The 24,281-nt window shown below is 40.4% G+C and overlaps 1 protein-coding gene across 1 annotated transcript in view; it reads left to right on the top strand.

Annotated features, from left to right (window-relative positions):
* SORCS3 (sortilin related VPS10 domain containing receptor 3) overlaps positions 1–24,281 on the top strand; it is a 445,583-nt gene that overhangs the window by 400,171 nt on the left and 21,131 nt on the right. The window contains exons 16-21 of the mRNA XM_075611819.1: positions 1,678–1,808; positions 4,565–4,678; positions 5,208–5,379; positions 16,020–16,206; positions 18,567–18,700; positions 22,782–22,905. Of these exons, the coding sequence (XP_075467934.1) occupies positions 1,678–1,808; positions 4,565–4,678; positions 5,208–5,379; positions 16,020–16,206; positions 18,567–18,700; positions 22,782–22,905 (862 nt within the window). The remainder of the gene's footprint in view (positions 1–1,677; positions 1,809–4,564; positions 4,679–5,207; positions 5,380–16,019; positions 16,207–18,566; positions 18,701–22,781; positions 22,906–24,281) is intronic.

Raw genomic sequence — 24,281 nt, forward strand, 5'->3', positions numbered from 1 at the left:
CAGGCATGTACAGTAGCAGGCATGGCTCAGTCTCAGGGATGTACAGTAGCAGGCATGGCATGGCTCAGGGATGTACAGTGGCATGCATGGTATGGTTCAGGGATGTACAATAGCAGGCATGACATGGCTCAGGGATGTACAGTAGCATGCATGGCTCAGGGTTGTATAGTAGCAGGCATGGCATCACTCAGGGATGTACAGTAGCAGGCATGGCATGTCTCAGTCTCAGGGATGACTCCCAAATATATCTTACAGCTTTTGCTCATCGTGTTTTAAACTTACAGAAGCATACAAGAAGCACAAGGCAAAAAGCACAAACACATATACTGTATACGTAGATTTTTGAATGCTCCTGAATTCATATCTTGACGATAATATGTATAAGTACTGCATGGACCTATCAGTTCAAGCTTTTAGATGCTAAAGCCACTAATGGAAGCATTTTAGTGCTTATTTGATTGCTGAAAAAGCAATACGTTATGCACACATGACAATGGGGTACAAATCAAGTCAATAAAATAAGCTTGCATCAGGAAAGACACCGTTACCTGGAGTATTTTAGGGAATTGCTAAGTAAATACACAAAATTACTATTGTACTGACTTATAAAGACTTTTATACATAAAGATGCCTTTTGATACTGTAGATGGTTAAAAGCCATGGAGTCATAACCCATATTATAATGTGATGCTCAGGCATTGTCTCAGCATACTGTAATAAGCACTGTGTGGGGCTGTTACTTTAATCGGGTGCTAAGTAACAGATCAATAGCTTTTTAAGTACAACTCTTGCACAAAATGTGTGAGTGTTTGTGTCTGTGTCCTACAGGTGTACTAACACAATACAATGTGTGTCTCTGTCCTACATGTGTATTAGCACAATACAATGTGTCTGTGTCCTACAGGTGTACAAACACAATACAATGTGTGTCTCTGTGTCCTACAGATGTACTAACACAATACAATGTGTGTCTCTGTGTCCTACAGGTGTACTAACACAATACAATGTGTGTCTCTGTGTTCTACAGGTGTTCTAACAAAATACAATGTGTGTCTCTGTGTCCCACAGGTGTACTAACACAATACAATGTGTGTCTCTGTGTCCTACAGGTGTACTAACACAATACAATACAATGTGTGTCTCTGACCACAAGCACTTTTTTAGAGATTATAATAGAAAATAGATCCAATTGAAAGAGTTTGTTCCAGTGATCTGAGGCAAACACTTGTTACACAGCTCTCCGTACTGAACCTTGCTACTCTAATTATTTACAGAAATCTAAACAAGAAACGACCTGGTCCATAATTATACTTCAATTAAATTCAGCATAGCTGTTCTCCCTGAGGGGTGTTCGTTTATCAGTCTGATGTTGATTACGCCCACTTCCTTTTCTTTCAGAAATGTTATTACAGCTGCTAAGAGATAAGAATATCAAAATAGGCGTTTAACCTTTCATGAGGTAGCGTACAAAAATGCAGAAGCATAGTTCCCAATAGGTGAATGTCAACTCATTCCTTCAAATCACTGGCAGCCTAAGTTAGCTACTGTAAGTCTCTTGGGCGTAATGGCAGCGAGTTGAGGCAACAGTCGAACAAATTAGGGCTACTGTTTGTTGGACCCATTAAATGCTTAGTTTACTTGTATGTATTTTTCTATTAATACATTTCTGGTTTTAAGAGAGAATTCTGTGTCATGGGAGAGAGGAAAACCTACAGAAAACGGAGACCTGGCTCACAGTGCGCATTAAGAAAAGACTATCTCAGAACGATCACAGAACCCTGTCTGTGCTCCCACTGGGATTTTGAATGGTGAGCAGAACAATGTAACACGATATTTTATTTGTCTTCAAATGGGCCACAGAGAAGCATGCTATTCTGGACAGGATTATAATGTAAATAACAGGATTATTTACAATTCTGTGTGTAACTGCTGATATAAAGTAGCCTGCGATTTATGTTTCCTATATTAAGGTCACATCATTATGAAGAGAAGTCCATGCAACTTTGAACCTAGTGGAGTCTGTAGAACTAAGAAGATGGCAACAAGTAGATATGTCCAATTGTGCCCCAATCTAATCTCTTTATTCTATATTGAAATTATCTATGCAAAAGAACCTAGAAATTAGTAAAACTGCGAGAATTAAAAAAAAATAATTGTATTGCCCTCCCCAGGCTGGCGTTAGGTCTGTCTTGATTATGTATGTATGGGGCATTATATACATATAGGCAAGATAAGCTATACCATTCTGGAATAGGCAATAAAATAGTTTAACCAACATTACATAAGACATTTACCCCTTAGTAGCCCAAGTTGCCAGGTAACGGGTTCCCATGAGATACTAAGAGGTTGATATCTTCCTAACATTACACAACAAGCCCCTTGCATGGCAATTACTAATTAATAATTACTAATAGCTGAGGCAAGCAATGGGTTAACACCTAAAACCCCACCCCCCATTCGGGGCCTAACACCCTGTCTAGGGCACCTGCCCACAATACCCACCCCCCTCATTCACCCTCCAACACACATAATCCCCCTCTATAAGATTGGCTAATACCCCTATGAGCCCAAGGTGGGTTTTTTTCTGTGTGGGGTATTAACTCACATTTATCAGGGTTTGATGACTTCTGGCTTACGGGCCTTATTCTATATATACGCCAGAGTGGCTGTTCGTCTGAAAATCCCCATCGAGTTCAATATGGATTTTTTTGCGGGAAAACAGCCTGAAAGGCAGTTTCTGCACATAGAGAATTACCCCCTAAATGGAAACACTTAAATATGATCTTGCAGTTTGCATCTTCTTTTTGACAAATTCTCCAATTTTTGAAACTTTGTCAAAAATCACAACTGTCCGCTTTATGGCAGTTTATGGCAGTTTATGGCAGCTTTATGAATGTGCAGCTATTTTGCTCATCCCTAGAATTAAAGAAAGAGACGTAAAACATGATACAGCTCATTATACTGTAATAGCCCCTCCTACTGACACATTCAGTTACATGGAGAAAAAGGGCGTTGATGCTGAATCATTGATTGTAAGAGATGCAAAATGCAAGTGTCTCTCTCCAAATTACCAGTAAAATTATCTTTAAAGACAACCTTTATCAGACACATATAGATAACGGAAGAGTGACAGTTACAGAAGATATTTTTTGTATTTTATTCTTGTGTGAGACTGACATGCTATTTTCTACAATCTAAAAATACATATATACATTTATATACCAAATGATTGCAGTACAGTTTACAATTGGGTTGAGTGGGAATTACTGGTATGTAATATTGAGTTGATCTATTACTTTTATTCCTTTAGTTGTATTAGCGTTCTTGTTGTGTTAAGTGCTTATACCTGTATAATGAACTGCTTGGTTTGGTGTTGTACATAAAAAAAAACAATGCTAGTGATGGTAAATATATTAATAATAAAAGGTAATTAATCATAGGAAATGAATACATTCTTATGGGACATCATTAGTAAAATGTAGAAACATTGAAGCAGAAATCAAATGGTGAAGTTTACACTGTAGGCAAAACATCGAGCTATTTTCCGATGTTTGTTGCTGGGTTTGTGTATATGGGCAAAATAGTCAAAAGGACACAGAAGTTTATATCGTAGTTATCCTTCCAGCTTAATCAAACCCAGAAAAAAGTGGGCAGTTAAAGATTAATTTATACGTTTGAAGGGCGCTAATGAAAATGTCTCTATCTTTGGGGTAGGTGGCTATGTTGTTTTAATTTTATGAGATATGAATGCTGGTCTTTCATTTCGTTCGACAAAGTACAGTGACTGAACATTTTTTAATTACCATGTAGCCTGCAGGCATGTTTTATGATGAGAGGCTAAGCAAGTATTCAGAGGGATTCTACTGAATGCAAGAAAAGAACAAAAACTGATTGAAGTCCCAGGTTTCCTACCAGCACATTAATGTTCTCAGCTCTCACAGACTATATCAAATAACTTCAGCCTGCCGTGACATTTCCAGGCTAAAATCTAATGCTACTGGTGACAGTACCACAGCAACCCTTAGACACTGCAGAGACAACAAGAATAATTAGCGGAGGGGTATGATGTACAGTAGTGGTCTTTGAGGTGGAGGGCTCCAAGCTTCAGCCTTGTCATGTTATCTCCCTGTGTCTCAGTTACCACATCTTTAGGCCAGGGACCCACATACAGTACATTTTTGAGTATAGTCCTGTTGTTTGTACTGTTATTTGCATTATGAGCATGCTATAAATTATCCAGCTGTTCTAGCTAGCGCAAGATTCTGAGCTTAGAGAAATAGAAGCAAAGGTGCATATTTACTAAGCAGTGCTCTGTCATAAAGCACCTTCCAGTGCTGCACAACACCTTATGGCCCATTCAACTTATGGCAGAGCACTGCTTACTAAATATGGCCAATATCTAGAAGGTTTGCCCCAGGAATTTATTCTGTTAGGCCAGACGAAGCCTATTGTCTACCGCAGAAGTATAAACTTACTTTAGTAAAAGTGCAGTAAAAGATAGAGAAGCCCATAAAAGGGATTTGAAAGGAAAATACACTTCTAAATGACTTCTTTATTTTTTTAGTGACTATGGCTTTGAGAGACATGGGAAAAACCAGTGCAGCCAAGCGTTTTGGTTCAACCCAACCTCTGTCTCTAAAGACTGCAGCCAGGGTCAGAGTTACCTAAAGACCAGTGGGTAAGAGACAGATCTCCACTACCGCAAAGGGCCTGAAAAGTATGTTTGGGCAAACAACTGTTTTTGGCTTCTATAGTGGTAGAAAATGTGTCTATCTAGTGTCATATGTCACCGATTTCTAATGCACAGGTAGTAAAACAGGTTGAAAATGCCCCTTAAAGACCGTCTTGTGCATATCAGTTTTATGGCAATATGACTTGTTATTAAATACACACAGTGCTATTTTTACAGCATGAATATGATGCAGATATTTAAGGTACCTTCATCTAATGGAATATTTGTAACAATAGTTGATGACTACTTACCACTGTTTCCTGAGCAAATACCCCATGTTCATATCCAGTGGTGTAAGTTGAATCGTAATTAGTGATAATGATGAGTACCCCCACTTTTTTATTGGCAAAACTACTGTACAACCTCACTTCTGCAAAGCATTAGTCAGCAATGAGCTGCAATGTAGAGGTTGCTAGGGTTGTACTTGCCTGCGCTCAGCATCAGTACTTTTTTAATACATGTTCCTGTTTTATAGGTATCGTAGGATTGTGTCCAATAACTGCACTGATGGGTTACGGGAACAGTACTCGGCCAAACCACAGCAATGCCAGGGCAAGGCACCACAGGGACTGCACCTTTCCACTAGTGATGGCAGATTGGGAGTGCGGCACGGACAGAATGTGACATTCCTTGTCCATTTGGAGGAGGTAGGGTCATGAAAATGCTGCTGTTTAGAAGATTATTGACACCCACGTTATAATGACAAGGCAACAAATGGCTATTATCAAGATGTACAAAATACAACTTCCATACTTTAAGCCTCTGCCAGGCTGCTAACACAGGAATCAAGCAGCGTGTAATGAGGGCTTCTCACTCATGAGGTTTGCACTATACCCAGAATGTTCTAATCTTGGCCACTGGGAGAGCCAGGGTAACGTTTGATTATTATTTAAAAATTTTTATCAGATGTTGGCAGTTCTTATGTTGTGGTTCTTCCAGAGTGGTAATTCGCTTATACATGTGTTACCATACTGTGGGTAATTTTCCTGGCTTTGAGTAGAGAAACAGCAGTTTTTAAATACTGACTGCAGCAATGTAAATGTATCTCGTTGGACAGAGTAAGATGGAGATGTGTTCAACTTGTGTCACCATCACATTTTCTTATAAAATAATGTGGTCACATCTGTAATTTAATGGAAGGCATCAAATGATGGGACTGTCATTTAAAATGTTTCCCTCTGCAGGTTACTAGCTGATCGAAATATACGTAAAGTAATTAACAAGCACAGAAAGTTTGTACAAAATGTTGTCACGCACATCTTTTTTCAGCGTTTACAAATGAGAATGTTTCCATTATCCATCATCTTTACTACCAGATGGGACACACATTCCTTTCTGCAGTACCACTTCTTGATCAAGAATGCCCAAAGAAGTTCATTTTACTTCTCACACTTTGGCCCATATTCACTAAATGGTGCTACGCTTTAGCACACCCGAACTAACTAATTCAAATGAATGGGAATTAGGACGTTACAAAGCTTAGCAACCTTTCATGAATATTGTCCTTTGGGATAGCTTCTCAGAAGGTCGCTAATTTCTATCTAATAAGGTACCGTTCACTAAATAGGGAATGCTCGTTATTTTTCTTCTTATTAACGGGGATCCTCAAAGCTGATGAGATTTAAAAAAAAATAAAAACGAACATCCTAACGTTACCTGGATGAATGAGGATTATCATAGCGCTGAGGCACATGAAGGAATACACTGCACATGCGCATTGGGAAAGACTGTTATTAGTGCATGTCAGTTAGTGACGCTTTACGTATTAGCGTGCTCTCAACACTGCGCCCCTAACACCGCGCCCCTAACACCGCGCCCCTAACACTGCGCCCCTAACACCGCGCCCCTAACACCGCGCCCCTAACACCGCGCCCCTAACACCGCGCCCCTAACACCGCGCCCCTAACACCGCGCCCCTGACACTGCGCCCGACACTGCGCCCCTAACACCGCGCCCGACACTGCGCCCCTAACACCGCGCCCATGAGCATGTAACAATTTCATATAAATACACAGACCCAACTGCAATCTTCAGCCATTTTCGACTGCTACCCAGTAGAGATAGTTACTCCCGCCTCTACCTCCACTGCTGGGGCTGCTCCTGCTGCTGGGACAGGCAGAATAAGAAGCCACAAGTTTAATAATGAGGAGCTGGACATATTAAAAGACTGAGTTGTGGCATAAAATTAATTAAAATGGATGGTGGCTATTTGCCCGAAAACCAGCGCTGCAAAAAAGCAGCACATTTGGGGCGCATGCTGGAGCACATAAACGCTCTGGGAAATACTGTGCGCACCATCGATATGCTAAAAAAGGGATTTGCAGGCAGGAAGGCTACAAAAAAAAACAGGCGGATCATGCTGCTAAGCCAAGGAATGCTGGCGGAGGCTCACATGGCCTCTGGCACCTGACCAGGAAGGAGGACCGGATCAGCTCAGTGATCGCACGCTTCCAGGTTGTGGGACTACCTGGGCTTGTGGGCTCCACGAATCATGAGATACCTGGTAAGTGACAATGCAGTACATCTATAATACACTGCATATCAATCTCATGTATATATGTCACTTTAGACACAACCTACATCAGAACAAACATTCCTGTCTTATTTGCAGTGCAGTCACACATACAGGTGAGGAGTACATAGCTAAATAACATATGTGAAATGCTTGTGTGCCCTCATAATATTAGAAAACATTATAGGCCATGCCTTGCACATTGCAGTAAGGGATCAATCAGTATAAAGTGATCCTTTGCTTATTTCAGGACCATATAACTGCTCACAATAACACTCGTTTCATCAATACTTAGAGTCTCAGTATCAAAAAAAGTTCATGTAAAACGTGAATAAACATATTATGAAAGGTATCTAAACGCCCACTGTCCCCAGCACTTATCTCCTAAGATTCAACCTCAACAACCTGCTTATCCAGGAATCGCTATGGTTCATGCAAGAATCTAATGTTCTGTATGAATGTATGTGTGTGCTTACATGTACTAGTGTTCTGTATGAATGTACGTACAGTATGTGCTTACATGTACTAATGTTCTGTATGAATGTACGTATGTGCTTACATGTACTAATGTTCTGTATGAATGTATGTGTGTGCTTACATGTACTCACGTTCTGTATGAATGTTCGTATGTGCTTACATGTACTAATGTTCTGTATGAATGTATGTGTGTGCTTACATGTACTAGTGTTCTGTATGAATATATGTGTGTGCTTACATGTACTCACGTTCTGTATGAATGTTCGTATGTGCTTACATGTACTAATGTTCTGTATGAATGTATGTGTGTGCTTACATGTACTAGTGTTCTGTATGAATGTATGTGTGTGCTTACATGTACTCACGTTCTGTATGAATGTTCGTATGTGCTTACATGTACCAATGTTCTGCATAATGTATGTGTGTGCTTACATGTACTCACGTTCTGTATGAATGTATGTATGTGCTTACATGTACTAGTGTTCTGTATAAATGTATGTGTGTGCTTACATGTACTCACGTTCTGTATGAATGGACTGTATGTGTGTACTTACATGTACTCACGTTCTGTATGAATGTATGTCTGTGCTTACATGTACTCACGTTCTAAATGAATGTATGTGCTTACATGTACTAGTGTTCTGTATGAATGTAGCTGTGTGCTTACATGTACTCACGTTCTGTATAAGTGTATGTACAGGTATGTGCTTACATCTACCCACGTTCTGTATGAATGTATGTATGTGCTTACATGTACTAAAGTTTAGCATGAATATATTTTATGATACAATGTATTTATTTTTCAGGAACATCATAGACAGTGTATGCGATTGGCCAAACAGGCTGTGTCCGTGGCTGCAGAGCCCCAGATTGAGGAGGAGGTTGAACACCCCACAGTGATCCTCTACCTCACAGAGGTCACAGATGGAACCTGGTGGAACCTGTGGCTACCCCCCCCCCCCCCCCAGTGGAACCTGTGGCTAATCCCCCTCCCCCAGTGGACCCTGTCGCTAACCCTCCCCCTCCCCCCATCGGACCCTATCTACTCCCCCAGCATAACCTGCGGCTAGCCTCCTAGCGGAACCTGTGACTACCCCTCCCTCCCCCTCCCCATCAACAGAACCTGTGGCCATCCCACCTGCCACTCCAGCAGCTGCAAGAAGCCAGGCAAGATCTGTATCTAATGCTACGATTTTGATGGAGAAGCAGAGGGAGCTGCATGAAATTCAGAGGGTTGGATTTCAAGACATCTCGCCCCATCTTGCCCGTATTGAGGCCGGGGCAGGCAGTCCGGTGGCGGGAGCAAGCATAATTTTGCCAAGGGAGAATAATGCTGCTTGCATTGAGACAGCACACCACTGCTGTAACCCCCAGGTTAGCCCAGGTGACAGCATCGTTACATGTGCTCACCTGGGCAATGCAGCAAGGGCTGGATAATGTTCATGCCCTCTCGGTGCTAAGTACCCCAGGTGAATCCCTGGCCACATCAAGGATATCCCCAGTGGTAGAGACTCCTCCACCATCAGAGGAGACTGACACACCTGTTGGGAAAAGTATGAGCGTGGGACACCCCGCACCCGTGGGCCAAGTGTGGGAGGCAGCGTGCAAGCAGAACAGGCGTGGTCTTTAAATCATTGTAAATAAGTTGATTGTTCCTGGTAATGTATATAGTTATTATTGTAGTTTGTCAATGTTAATAAATAACATATATATATTTATGTTTTTACACACAGTGCCTGAACTATGTGTAATAAAATATAATTTTTTCTACGTCTGTCTCCTTGACATTCCTGTTGTAATATGTAGATTCATTCTTATACACTCATATTTTATACACTCAATATTAGCGACAATAGTCGGCCACATAAACATATTACATATAATCATTAGAAATTATATAATAGTTAATCCCTTGAAAAAAAATAAAAATATTTCATATGCATCTGTTGCTGTGTTTCAGCCATTTATATGTTAGTATTACACATGTAATGTAAGGGTTAAATCCTACACTCAGCACATGCATATGGGTACCACGTCCCTTTTCCTTTGTAGGCTATTTGTAGAAATAATACACTGCTCCTCGGGGTTTGGATGTAAGTAAGGGCGGCTTTCGGCAGGTGCTAAATTTCAGGAAGTACTCTCGTGCATTAACATGAACAGAGGTCTAAGGATCTCCATACATAGGTAAAATGCTCATTACCATGTGGTTTGCATATGATAAGCCTACAGTCCTTAAATGTACTGTATCATTCCATTATTTTTAAGGCAAATGGCTGAACATCGTAGCGCTAAGCACCTTTGGGAAGATGTTCCATTAAAAATGTAACATCCTACTGAGGATCTACTCTTTTAAGAGCTATGTGTATTGTAAGTCTCTCCAGCAATAATAGGGTTAAACTAACTCCCAAGCAAAACAAGCTTTCTTTCATTTCCCATACAGCATTAGGAGGATTTGTGGTTTTGCACTTTTATTCAATCTAAAAGGATATCACAGTGGGTGAAGATTTGTATAAATCCTCAGCAATGTTGTTTGAGAATTTCTTCAAATAGATGGTCTTGTGATGAGGGTTTGATCTTTTTGCTGTGGCTGGTATTAAGTGTAAGCAGCATGCTCCCATGCTCCTGAATACTGATTTGCACAATTGGACTTGTGATGAATTGAAAGCGCTCACCCATGTAACATCCTTGTCACCTGCTCTAACCAGATCAGAATTTCCTCTGTCCCATTCTCTTGAGCAATTTTATATTCACAATTCATGCTTATGATGGCAAACACAAGGCGATATGCAAATGTTGCTGCTTTCTCCATGCTCATGCATGTAATTCAGGAAATTTCAACACTACGAAACCTTAGTGGTAATTACGAGACTGTTAAAGAAGGAATTGACATTTAATTATTCTATCAGCATTGGGCTTTGATGAAAAAGTGTGTTATTTAGTAGGCTGAATTACACTGGTTGTGTGAGGATTGTTTGGTTGAAAGTTTAATTAAAGCTTCCCTCCCCCCAATACTTGAAAATTAACATGATTTAAATCAGGGGCGGCCTACTCCAGTCCTCCAACAGGTCAGATTTTAAGGATATCCCTGCTTCAGCACAGGTGGCTCAGTCTTTAATTGAGCCACCTGTGCTGAGCAGGGATATCTTTAAAACCTGACCTGTTGGTGACCCTTGAGGACTGGAGTTGGCCACTCCTAAAAGCATTAATGTACTGTCCATTTCCAGTTTATGCTTCTTGTGGTTTTATTTCCTGAACTGATGAGCCTCATGTGATGTTCGGGGTTATTCACAATGTCACTATGTCCATTTGTGGTCTGTTAAATGATCAGTGTTCAGTATCATCATCTACACATTACTTTCTATTTATCAATCACTAGAAAGAGCAGTGTGCTACCTATAATTAAACTCACCCCACAATTTTTGGAGGAACGTATATCTCTCAGAGTTCGTGCAGCCCGTTAGTGTGATCATCCTTTCTGACACTAATGGGATAATCCTCCTCCACTCCCCACAGAGACCCTCCCTAGAGTGAGATGACACAGGGGTGTGGGGTGTGTCTTACTGCTAGAGTACATAAAGGAGGTTTCTTGGTTAAAGTTACTGTTGGCACAAATGGTTACAGAGCTGACCACCTGTGTGGGAGCTTTGGAAACATAAGGGAACCTGTGAATATAAGGGTTCCTGAAGCAATAGGCTTCTGCCTCAAACATTGGAAAGTGATAGCCTTAGTTCACCCAAGGAATAAGCCTCCACTCATTTACCCTCAAACATCCTAAGGCCTGTTCCCCTGGACAGCCAGACCCATTGCTGGACTGACCAGGTGAAGTTTACATTTTTGTAGCCTGTTTAATAAATCCTTCTTTGGTTAAAATGGACTCTGCCTGCAATCTACTCATAGCGCCTCCCTGCCAACACCCTCACGTTACTATCAGTTACGTGGTGATCGTATCACAGCACTCGTGTTGAACTGCTCTGGTACCGGTAACTATAGCAACTAAGGTTACAGTAGTATGAAGTGAATACATTTAGCAGTGATGAGCTAAATCTGGAGAAACTTAAAATACATTTATCAAGTTAGTGTGGCTTTTTTAATGTGCTTTTTGTTTTAAAAGAAAAATGTTGACTACAGAATTTTTCTGACATGCATACAAAATGATTAACAAGCTTCTTATGTTTGAGATAAGCTGCTACAGGATGGAGACTGTAGATGTGCAAATGTCTTCAAATTTCCTTCTCAAATTGTTTCTTGTTTTATTCTTTCCAAACTTCAGTGAGTAAAATAAAGGATGTAGTAGGGAGTATGATACTTTTTATTGGACCAACAAGTAGTTATGTTACAAGCTTTCCAACCTCTCAGGGAAGGACCCGGTGAGAGGTTGGAAAGCTTGTACCATTTCAACTACTTGTCCAATAAAAGGTATCATACCCCTACTTCCTCTCCCTCCTCTGTTAAATTATTACATGGAGGAAAGGACAACCACGGCGACCCACCCTTCTTTCCAAAGTTCAGTCGGTAATGGAGACATTTTTCATTGACAAGCTGGTTGGCCTTAATAAAGGCCTGTGGTTACATTACACGGCTCCCAAATTCTTTCTCCGTTCTTTGCTCATCCCAGGCATCATGCAAACACGTCTCATAATGGATCAGCAGAGCAGTCACCTTATCCTACTCCAGAAGCTCATTTCCACTTTAATTTATATTCATAAACTCTGAGATAGGAGCATTGTCTGCGGAGAGTGAATCACTTTCAATGTTTCATATCCAGCAATACCCAGAATAAGTCAAGCTGTAGAGATGTTGTGTGGGTTTTGCGCATTAAGTTTATTATCTAAGTGGAATGTGCAAAATGAAAACTGGAAAGAAAAAAAACAAAACTTTTTAATAGTATAACTTCCTATAACGTTACCTTATAACTTGGGGCTCTCCTCCAGGCAACTTCAGTGCTACAGTATGAACCATTAAAAAAAAACGATATAGGTTTTAGAGATGTGCAAATGTCTTCAAATATGCTTCACAACATTTTACATGAAATGTTGGGAAAGTTCATGTTGTTCAGGAATGTGTGAAAATAGTCTTACGTGTATAAAGGGCAATGGAACCTGATGACATCTGCTTCAGTGTTGGAATTTGCAATGCATATTGACCTTCAAAGGAGCAATCCTGGCAAATTTTATTTTTTTGTATTAGTTTTTACATCATTGGAACCAAGAGGTCTTTTGGTGCTGAAACATGCTATATTTAGCTCCAAGGACCCTCAGTTCCCAAGATGATTATCTTTTTTTCAATACCGGTGATCCTCATGTAAAAATCAATATGCCTGCCATTGTCTAATAGGAAGCCACAAATAATGATGTTGCAGCATCCTATTGGCCGACAGATTCCACAGGATTTGGCTACCATACTATTTTCCGAGGTGGGAACTTTAAAACAGGTAAGTATCTCAGGAAGTGGGGAGTCCCAGAGCTGGAAGGTGTCCGGTTCAGTTCCAGAGGAACCCTGGTTCCAATTATGTAACATTCTCCCAGGACTGCAGGGATTATAAAGTTCTTATCTTAAAAAAAATAAAAGGGTTTAGGGGAAAATTGTGTTAATTTACTCGACTCAACAAAGCAAATGTGTATACCAATGTAAACACAAAATATATTTTGAAACACACACAGCCCCTGTAAGCTCAGAACCCCTATCCACCACATCATATATCCTATATATTTGTGTCAAGAGGAGCGCAACTAGGATTGTGACCTGAAGTATAGAACAAAAGACAAAAAGCCCCAGTACTACATCTAATTTGACAAATTATATAGTTAAATACTTATCTTTTTATCTTCTCATAAGTGAGGTTCATTTAGTTTAATTCTTTGGTCAAAGCCGGCAACCATGTCAAGGCATGGCCCATCTGTAGGTCCTAAAACTGCTGCACCTGCAAAAAGCTCTCATAACCTCTCTAATGGAGGGAGAGCTGTGTTAATAGATTAGTCATTCACAGGTGCTTAGCAAGAGCTGCAATTAAAATATATTGCACGCACCCTTGTGGGTATGCTATGTTATTCAATTAGGTTTATGGTTCCTAGAGTGGTTAACTATAGTGTAACCGTCGCCTATTCCTTTAGGTGGAGTTGCTGGGTAAGTACATAGCTATCCCACCTTCCAGAAAGTGCCCAGTGAGGTCACTGAGCACTGATACATTGAAGTTACCTTTCCCCTAGTAGTCATAGTGACTAGTGATGTCACCTGGAGTATATAAGGCTGGGTCCCCGCTGGTGCTGCGCGCACTCATGTTTGGAGAGCGGGTACTCATGCGGGTAGCTGAGCGTGCTGGAAAGTATAATTTTTTTGTTTACCTAAGCGCCAAGCGTGTGTGCGCGCGCACACAGCGTGAGCGGTGACTTACATATATCTATATATGTAAGTAAGCGCCGCCCGCTCAGCGCTAGCGTTGATGCAGCCTTAGAAGTGCAAGGAACATTCCAGATCAGATCTTAATGGACCCGGAGGGAGGGGGATCTCATCCATGTAAGTCATGTCAGTCTGTAACTACATGTGTTAGGCTGTGCTTATAGTGCCGGCGACGCAATGTCGCCCGAAAAAAATGCATTGCTGCCGCCACGTGCCCTTATAGTGCGCGCAATGGCGACGGAGCGACGTTGCCGTCGTGAAAACTGGTAGCCGGCAAAATTTTATTTTTCAAGGGCTGTCGCGTCACGTGACGGCCCTTGAACCAATCAAATTGCCGGAAACACGCGACGCCGCCGCCCAGCGAAATATAACTTTTGCCGGTGGCGACGGCGACAGATGTCGCCGTGGCCATCGACAACATTCTAGGCACGGCCTTAGTGTAGGATCACTGATGTTTTGCAGCTGGGGAAATGCCACTCCTAATGATAGGGCCTCTCTATATGGCTGTGAGCATGTTTCACCCACAAGAGGGAATGGACAGGTACTCCTAAGAAGGTTCTGTAAGTAAGGGCCTGGGAGTATCACCTTAGAGTTACTACGGGGTAGAGGTGTTACAATATTTTTGTCTTTTACTGAAAAATGTTGTTCCAGAATCAAACCTCTTTTTCTTTTACAGAAGATAGACCACAAAGTATTCTTTCAAATGCAGCATGCATCTTAATGTATCATTCCTGGTCAAATATGTTTCAACAGAGAATTGGATAGAAATTTGGATATCTCCTGCCAGACTGTGCATACATTTATTTACTTTGTACATTATAATTTGGCACCATTATACCCTGCCTGTAAATGCGTATCCACTGGTACTTTACTTATTTCCGAGTGACTTGGTAACCTTCTTTACAGATTCATTGTTGGCATGACAACTCCGAAAATTAGTCGCTGGTTCATTTTTTATGAATCTCTGTTACATTTGCTTTTATCTTGTCACAATCTGTTTATTTCCTCAGCAGTGAGACACAGGACAGGCGCTTGTCATATCTACGTGTCACTGCATGGTTTTCTATTGTACTGCTGTTTTAGCAAGTCTTTTTATATAGTTATTTTCCTAAGTACTTGACACCATACCACAATAGAGGAGTCTGATAAATGAGGTCTAATTTAGACTCACTGTTGACCTTTAATGGATCCGTCCATCAAGTGGACAATCAATAGGACTGCTAAACCCCTTGGCCTTTTGAAATCTGGCATATGACTTAAAGTGGGAAGGCCAAGGATAAAAGTCAGATTACTTGTGCATGTCAGGGCAAGTCATACTGTACCTTCTCACTTTACCAATTTGATTGTCTTTTCCAAGCACCAGGTGACATAATACCTTTTAAAAAACAATTCCATTTTAATTTAGTGTTTTTGAGGGTAGAAACACTACTTGTCCATTAGTTAGTGATCCAGTCGGCATTATCTAGGGGACTAAAATTAACTTCCGATATTCAGGCTGAATGTTCCACTGAAGTTAAACTTGGTCACAGTTGTTTTACTACAAAGATGCATTATTTTCCTGATATTATCTGAAATTAACATCAGGAAGTACAGAATAAAAGGAAAGTATTAAGAGCCCAGCTTCACATATGAATCTAATACTGGTTGGTACCCACAAAAGATTGTCTATGAGTATAGGAGAACCGCTGCTTTATTTCTTATTGCTAGGGAGGTTGGTCACTAATTAAAAACATTTGCACCCATTAATCATATACTGTTCACAATATCGGCTGCTTTAAGAGTTTGTATTTTTTTAATGATATACTCCCATGTCTGCAAAATCTGATAAACATGCCGTGCGCCATCATTTAAGCTGTTGGTGTCTCCAGTCGGGAGTTCTCAAGAATATGGTCTCTATTCCAGGGTGATCTTCAGAGAATAAACATTCAACTGGATTTTGGAGATGGAAGTGCTGTGTCTTATGCTAATTTTAGCAAGATTGAAGATGGTATAAAGCACATGTATAAGAATGCCGGCATATATCAGGTCACTGCATATGCAGAGAACAATGTCGGCATTGACAGTGCTGTCCTTTACCTTCATGTGACCTGTAAGTAGATGACATACACTACAAGCTTGTTGCTATCTATGTTCCTCTCACTGTGGCAGAATATTATATATTGCCCACATGAAATTAAAGTAATTTTTGGGGGAGAAAAGTTCATAATGTTATTAACAGCAGCCTGCCCATAAGTAGAGAAGGTTGAATTTTTGGGGCGGTGTATTTGCAGAGGATCGGTCTGTTCCTTGCGTTCCGCAGATTTCAGAGGATCAATCAGAAAAAGGGCGATTTGCGGATTTTAAAATTATTGTTACCAATACACTCCGTGGATTCCGCATCTTCGGACTCGTTCTTAAGAATCCGTCCATGGGTTGTATCCAATGGTGGATTTTAATGAATCCGCGCGGATTGAAACTGCTCAAATCCGTTTGCGGATTTTATACCATGAAACGGATTTTGGGGGTAACATCAGCGAAAATCTGGAAAAGTGATTTTGGGCAGATTCGCCCATCTCTGCCCATGACACAAGCCTAAGCATGACTTTACCTAGCCCCTAATGGCAAGATAAAAGAGTTCTGTATTCCTTGTTTAGTGAAGTATTCTCATTAGCGTACGCTCCTGGTTTATAATAACTGGCGATGCTATCTTTCAAGCTGAATCAGCATTGTAGGGGTTAAAATACGTAAACCACTAGTAAAATACTGTTCTATAGGGAATTCTCTTCCAAAGTTAATGTGTAGACAGGGCACCCATTGCCTTTTATCACTACAAGTTATCAGAGTGAAGGATGAAATGTACCCTGAAACTTTATAACGGTAATAATTCCCTTAAAATCAATCATGTCTGCATTTAACAACCTGTTATTAAAGCAGTTACTGTTCTTGGCTTCACCTTGGACCATTAACTAACAAAAGGAGCTGTTAGCTGGCAATAACAAACCAATTTCCTTAGGATTGTTTCATTTTATTGGCAAAATCAAAGTTTACTGGTAAGATCTTTCCTCCAACATAGTATTGTACCTACCAAAGCTCCCATCCTTAATGATCGGTAAAAACATGAATACGCTGTAAATTGGTATACGCATTCATTCTGATGTATAAGTGATGACTGAATCATCATCCAATTTTGTTTTCTGCTTTTGAGAACAGATGACTGTTTATTATATTTAAAGAGTTCTGGAGAGAAAGCGTTTTCATTGTGAAATTGCCGTGGTCGTGCTGTAGATTGGGATTCTGGGACTAAGTTTAAATTAAAAAATTAAAAATAAATAAATAAATAAATAAAAAATGAAAATGTATTTGATAGTTTTACTTTCCAGCAGGGTATTTGGTAAAGTTGGTGCTTTAGGATCATAATGATATATTATGGCAAACCGACGTTTCCTTACTAGTAGTTATGGCTCGCTAGAAGGCCCTACACGGCTTCATGTTTTAAAACAATATTATTTTCTGATTTCTACCTAAAAGAAAAGTAATATTTTGCTCAGTATGACTCTCTCACGTTTAATGTTTCTGTTTAACATTTTGCCATAGAATACTGTAGAGCAGAGGTTCCCAAATCCTTAAGGATCACTAACATTGCAGGTTTTATGTATACCCCTGCTTAAGCACAGGTGGTTCAGTCTCAATGATTGGGCTACCTGTGCTAATGAGAGGATAGCCTTAATACATGCACTGTTAATGAGGACTGGATTTGGGAACCTCTGCTGTAGAGCATCAAATATATTGAGGATGGAGTTCATTAGGCCTCGTATGTATTGTTCAAATATACACACAATATACATGTACAGTATTTATGTATTTATCCCTAAACCAACCAATATCTGAATATAAGTCAGTAACTCTTGTAGAAAAAAGAAATGCTGCAAGTTACAGTATCAACCACAGTACAGGCATACCCCGCTTTAAGGACACTCACTTTAAGTACACTCGCGAGTAAGTACATATCGCCCAATAGGCAAATGGCAGCTCGCGCATGCGTCTGTCATCACGTCCTGAACAGCAATACCGGCTCCCTACCTGTACCAAAGCTGTGCGCAAGCGGGGAGACTATAGAGCCTGTTACAAATGTGTTATTTACATCAGTTATGCACGTATATGACGATTGCCGTACTGTACATGCATCAATAAGTGGGAAAAAGTAGTGCTTCACTTTAAGTACATTTTCGCTTTACATACATGCTCCGGTCCCATTGCGTATGTTAATGCGGGGTATGCCTGTATTAGGGGAGTTTGAGCAAAGGTTGAGTGACAATAACAGTTTGTAGACTGTCACTCAAACCATAGAGCTGGATCTGCTCGAGGTGGTTACACAGGGACTTTAATTTTACATAGATGTCACATTGTGTCACAGATTGAATATATAGAAGTGCTGACTTGTGAATGTCTTTTTGTCCTGCCCATCACTAGGTCCCGTGGAGCATGTTCACCTGAGGGTTCCCTTTGTTGCTTTTAGAAATAAAGAAGTCAATGTTACTGCAGTAGTGTGGCCTTCTCACCCAGGAACACTCACTTACTTCTGGTGGGTTGCGAATAACACAAAGGTACGATTCATTTGTACAGTATTTCTGTTTCATGGTCATCATCACCTTGCCCAGCTTCTCCAGCGGGATATCATTTAGCACGTTATGTCAATATCCTGCAGAGATGACTGCTTAAATAACCTTCAGAGTGAAGAGTAACATTGAAACCTTGCACTAGATTTCATGTGAATTGCACTGCTTGCAAATGAAGCTGTGCAGATGGACTGAGTGAACCAATAACAAACTTCAAGCTGCAATGCCTGTAGAGGAAAAAACAGCCCTGGCATTGCAATTTGATGTAGGTTTTGAGCAAACCCCCATAAAGTGATGAAGCCTGAATGGGATGTTTTATTCATTTGTGTCTTTATCATGATCTACAACAGGGGTGGCCATCTCCAGTCCTCAAGGGCCACCAACAGGTCAGGTTTTAAGGATATTCCTGCTTCAGCACAGGTGACTCAATCAATAACTGAGCCCCACGCCTCCACCCCTGACATCATGGCGTGTAGTGTGGGCAAAAGCATGGCCACCATAAGAGAGAGCAGCTTCAAGTGCAGAGTCAGACTGAGTCAAGTCTCAGTAATTGCAAGGAGGAGCATAGAGTGAGAGAAGAAGTCATGCATAGAGAGGAACTTGTTAGAAAGAGAGTGTGCATTTCAAAGGGCAGAGGAGAAAGGGAGAGAGGAGGGAGGGTGACAGGGGATGGTATGAGGTCAGAGGGGTTTACACAAGGAGGTGTGGAAATTGTATGTGTCAGGCGAGGACGAGAGCATACAGAAATAAGGCAGTGACCAGAATTGGGACGATATCCCCAGCAGAAAGGAGGAGAAGCATGGAAAGAAAGAGAGAATATGTGAGGAGGATTTGTAGGGGTGTGTTTTAGTGCAGGGGGAATAGCTGTGTAGTGACAGAGGGTGCAGATAGGAAAGGAGTTCATGTGAACTGAGAAGTGGTGAAGAAAGGAGAGATGGAGATATGTGAATGGAGTTAGAGGAATAATTAGGCTGGTAGAAAGAAACATGTAGTTTGGAAAGAAGTGAAGTGTATCTTGCTCGTACAGTATCTACATCTTCAATCATAACCTAATTGTTAATGTGGCAATCTCTTACTTAATATATCAATGTACGCTTCTACAATGTTTTTATTTTTACCCAGATCAATTTGCATTATTTTGTTCAATAAACTCCCGTGTGAAACCGTAGCAAAATCTGATGCTGCTGTCCCGTGGGCGACACCCATGCCCGATCCTCACACCTCTGTCCTGTGCCTCCAGTTGGGTGTGCTGCCAATAATTAGATCAGAAGAGACAGAAGTTGGGATATGGCACACAGCCAATACAGTGGGTCAAAAACTAAGGGAGAGGGAGTGGCTCAGTGAGTAAAGACACTGACTGGCACTGAGAGTTTAAAGCAGGGGAGCCTGGTTCAATTCCCGGTGTCGGCTCCTTGTGACCTTGGGCAAGTCACTTTATCTCCCTATGCCTCAGGCACCAAAAACATAGATTGTAAGCTCCACGGGGCAGGGACCTGTGCCTGCAAAATGTCTCTGTAAAGCGCTACATATAACTAGCAGCGCTATACAAAAACATGCTATTATTATTAATTATTATTATAGTATAAAAAATTATTACTTTATTAAGTCATATTAAAAAACGGAGGTGTAGCAACCCTCCTGCGTACTCCTTGATAAAGTGCTGTAATTCTTTTTCAACTGTAGTTGCAATTCTGGGCTATTATTCTTGATGTTCATTATCTTCTTTTTAATCAGTTTATTTTCTTTCTATCTTTGCTCTTTGCATTCAAATGTAGTTTGCAGCAAACCAATCAGTGATCATTTCTTGTATCACAAGGGTTAGAGGGGTGCAATCTTCAATCACGTTTCTTTTAGATAAGATATAGTCCATTTCTTTCTTGATTTGTTTGGGTCCATTCCATGTTTATATTCTACTTTAATTCTTTTTGAAGAATGAATTCATAATAAAGACATTTTTACATTCAGCAAATTCTACCAATCTATCTCCACGTTTATTCGTGTTGCCATAACCATACTTACCCACTGACGCTTCGTCTTTCTGCTGGGCACCAATCTTTGCCTTGAAATCTCCCATAATGATCTTGAATTTGCAATTTCCTTTGTTGTTCAGGTGGTGGATTTCTTGGTAGGAGTCTTCAACTTCCTTGTCTGTGGGACTTGATGTTTGGACATACATTTGCACTCTGCTATGTTGTTTTACCACTTCTGTCCGCTTTTGAGCTCAATGAGACTTTCTTTTTTTTCTTCTTACTTCACTAAACTCAACAATATCCAAATGAGGGGGTAATTCTATGCACTGTTTGTCCAAATAGCTGTCTGCGCTGTTGTGGGGCAAAATTCCCAATAGACTTTAAATGCAGTATTCAGAAGAAATTAGCCACAACGGCCTCTTCAGCGTATATATAATATGGCCCGTTTGGTCAGTACCTTTCCCACTTAAGCCGGGTATATTTTTCACGCTTTGATAATATGGTTGATCCAGTACAGTAATAGTACAAGCGCCACTATACGTGCAACTATACATCTTGCTGCCACTTTCCCGTAGCCTTCAGGCAAGGATTTGAAGGAAGGATATAAATAAACGAGCACTCCAATACACAGAATAGAAACTAATAGGCAAAGCATAATAATTAGGAAACTTATGCAAAACTAAAACATATGTTTAGTAACATTGTAAATAAAGCTGGAAACCTACACTATGGGAAAATAACCCAAGTCATTCATCTTCCACATGAGAAAAGCTTAGCTGTGTATTGTTGGGGAATCTCTGTATATTCAAAATGGACATTAAGATAACTCATAGCGTTGGTATCTTATTATTCATACACTGCTGTGTGCAAAGTGAAAAATCCGCAGGATTAACATTAACATAATTAGAGTAATAATAATACTATTGCATCTGATTCCGGCTGAATGAAACTCTTTCTTATGTTATTGTGTTCTGTATCTGGCCCTGTTACGTTTTGATTCGTTGCAGCTTATTTTCTTTATACGGTACTTTTTATGCATGGCCTTTTCTTTTTAATCTATGCATTTGTGAAGGAAACAGTAAGAAGCTCAGCCTTGTTCCAGGTGCCGGTTGCTTTTTTTAAAGTCAGATTGTACCTTTAAAGATTTGGGCTGCAGCACATTGAGATTTATTACCACCCACGTGGCTTCTGCTTCTTGTGTAACATCAGAATTGTTTTATGTTATCTCCTCTGCCATGTACAACATCAGATGAAGAAGAGAGTGGAGGGGACATATTTATGCTGTTGCAGAGGCCGGAGTAATGAATCTCAATGAACTTTAGCCTTCCAGTGTCACGAATTCAAGATGGCTACCTCTTGACCAAAAACATAAATACGTAGCCATGGTTATTGCACCTGTGATATTCTTTTATCACTGCCACTAAATTCTATGGAAAATCTGTGCTATTCTGCATTATAATGCAATATGTTGTGTGCATGTGCAATTACGTTGGTTACATCCTATATTTCAGTCATAAACAGTCTCACATTTAATATGGTTCCTCTACATGTTTAAAGTGTGTATCTTGTCTTAAAGTTTTCTGTATCAGTAATTACTGTGTGTTTTATTCATACTTAAAACAAGGAGACTGTAGGTACTGTATTTGTATAGTCGTTTGTTTGCCTTTCTGTGGATTAATAGAATATATAGAACAGCATTAGCGTTTGAACTCTTCCAATTAACAAGACGCAAGACTCGGTTCAATGCATTGCTGGATCATTTGACAATACATGGTTAATGGAAGAAATGCTTTGGCATTGCATGAAAAAGGAGGTAATTACCTTCCAAAGAATAAAACATAAAGTAATAATAAAAGTATTACTTTAAAAGTTTCTCTTTGATCGAATGCAAAACAGCTAGTAAGTATGTGAGAGAACAATAGAGAGAGGAAATATTGCAGGCTTCATTTAAAGGGGGGGGGGGCAAAGCAATTTATTTCAACCAGGCTGTTCTACAGAATGCAGGTAATGTAGAGTAGGTTCCATTAGGTTTGTTCAATGATTTGCTTCTCTGTTACAAATGAAGAGATAATACATTGTTTGTGTTCAAATGTTTCCAGCCTTTGGTCACCTTGGGAAGCAGCTTCTCTTTCACGTTCAGTGCAGAGGGGACAACCACTATTACTGTGCAGGTATCTGCTGGGGACACCCTCATCCAGGACACAAAGGAGGTAGCAGTTCATGGTAAGTGCAATTCACCATTTAACTCTTTTGCTGCCAGAGGGGCCTGTGATGGATTGGGAGGGGGGGGAGGAATGGGGGGGGGGGGCTTGGGAAGTCAAAGATCCTATCATTTTTTATTTAGCCACAGATATATTGGTCTGTGTCTGTTGGTTTTCTCAGGAGTGATAAAATATGGCTGCCGCTTTTACTAATACAAAGGTTCTGTTATTTTTTTGTTACACGGGTGCCAAATTATTTTGAAGAGAATTTGATTTCCTGTGGTCTCCTCGAACCCTTTGGAGAGATTGCACATTCAAAAGCTAATTCTCAGTCACAGAGAGTGCAGAATGTGTGCCACTTTATGAGAAGCAGTGGGATGCAGTTTGGGTGGTAAAATCAGTGGCCCATTCTTTCACAAACAGTTTAGAAGGTCAAGTGATGGAGAGAATGCAAGAAGTACCAAGTGAGGAGATGACGATAAAAAGCTAGACCAATGGGGTAGGTCCAGTATAGAAAGAGTGTCTTCTGCATCCAGTTGATACATAAGGCTAAGGAGTTCATCATGTCAGGTAGATTTTGTAGAGAGCAAACGAGAGGATAAAAACATACAGATTGTAAAAAGATTGAGATAGGAAACTGAAGAGAGCCAGAAAGCTGTGAGACAGAAGCAACATTTAAAGAATCCTAACAGAAGCATATGTGCACACTTCAAATGCTGTTCGTACATCTGCTTCTCTCTTCTTCAAAAATGTAATGTGTATATTGGGTGTATGTTCTATGTATATGGATTTATTTCATATACACACACAATAGTTATCCTTATATAGCCCTGACTGAGTGAGGAGCAATGTACAACAGGAGTTCTGGCACAAGCAGCCATGTCAGAAGGAGCTTGCAATTAGAATTTTATATTGAAGACCCAATGAGATGTGCCTGTGTTTAAGCTGAAATGGTCTTATACACTAATATTTTGTGGTTCAAAGCCCAGCTTTTTAAACAAGGAAAGTCCCAATTAGCAGCCAAGCTCCTTAGCTACAGAACCATGAACTACATTATACAGAGCTTTACTTTGGGACAGTCATCTATTCTGTAGATAACATTAGCAGTCAAAGCTTGTTTAAAATGTCATTAAATGAGCTGGTGACTGACTCAAGGTGCCATTAACTGTTTATAGCTGCTCCACAGGCCAACAGTAAAATGATTAGTACCAGCAGCTAATGAATGTTCGAAACAATAACCAAACTGAAACCACTGGGGATCTGCAGCCACGTCTGAGTTACTGTATGGGCATTGTGGGACTTTACAGCCATGGGGAGAATTTCTTAAACTGTTGAAAGAAGCAAGGACTGGGCACGGTTTTCCTTAGTGGTGGTTTATTGATGCAAATGTTTGTAATG

Source organism: Ascaphus truei, chromosome 8 (genome assembly GCF_040206685.1).
Source record: "Ascaphus truei isolate aAscTru1 chromosome 8, aAscTru1.hap1, whole genome shotgun sequence".
Classification (NCBI taxonomy): domain Eukaryota; kingdom Metazoa; phylum Chordata; class Amphibia; order Anura; family Ascaphidae; genus Ascaphus; species Ascaphus truei.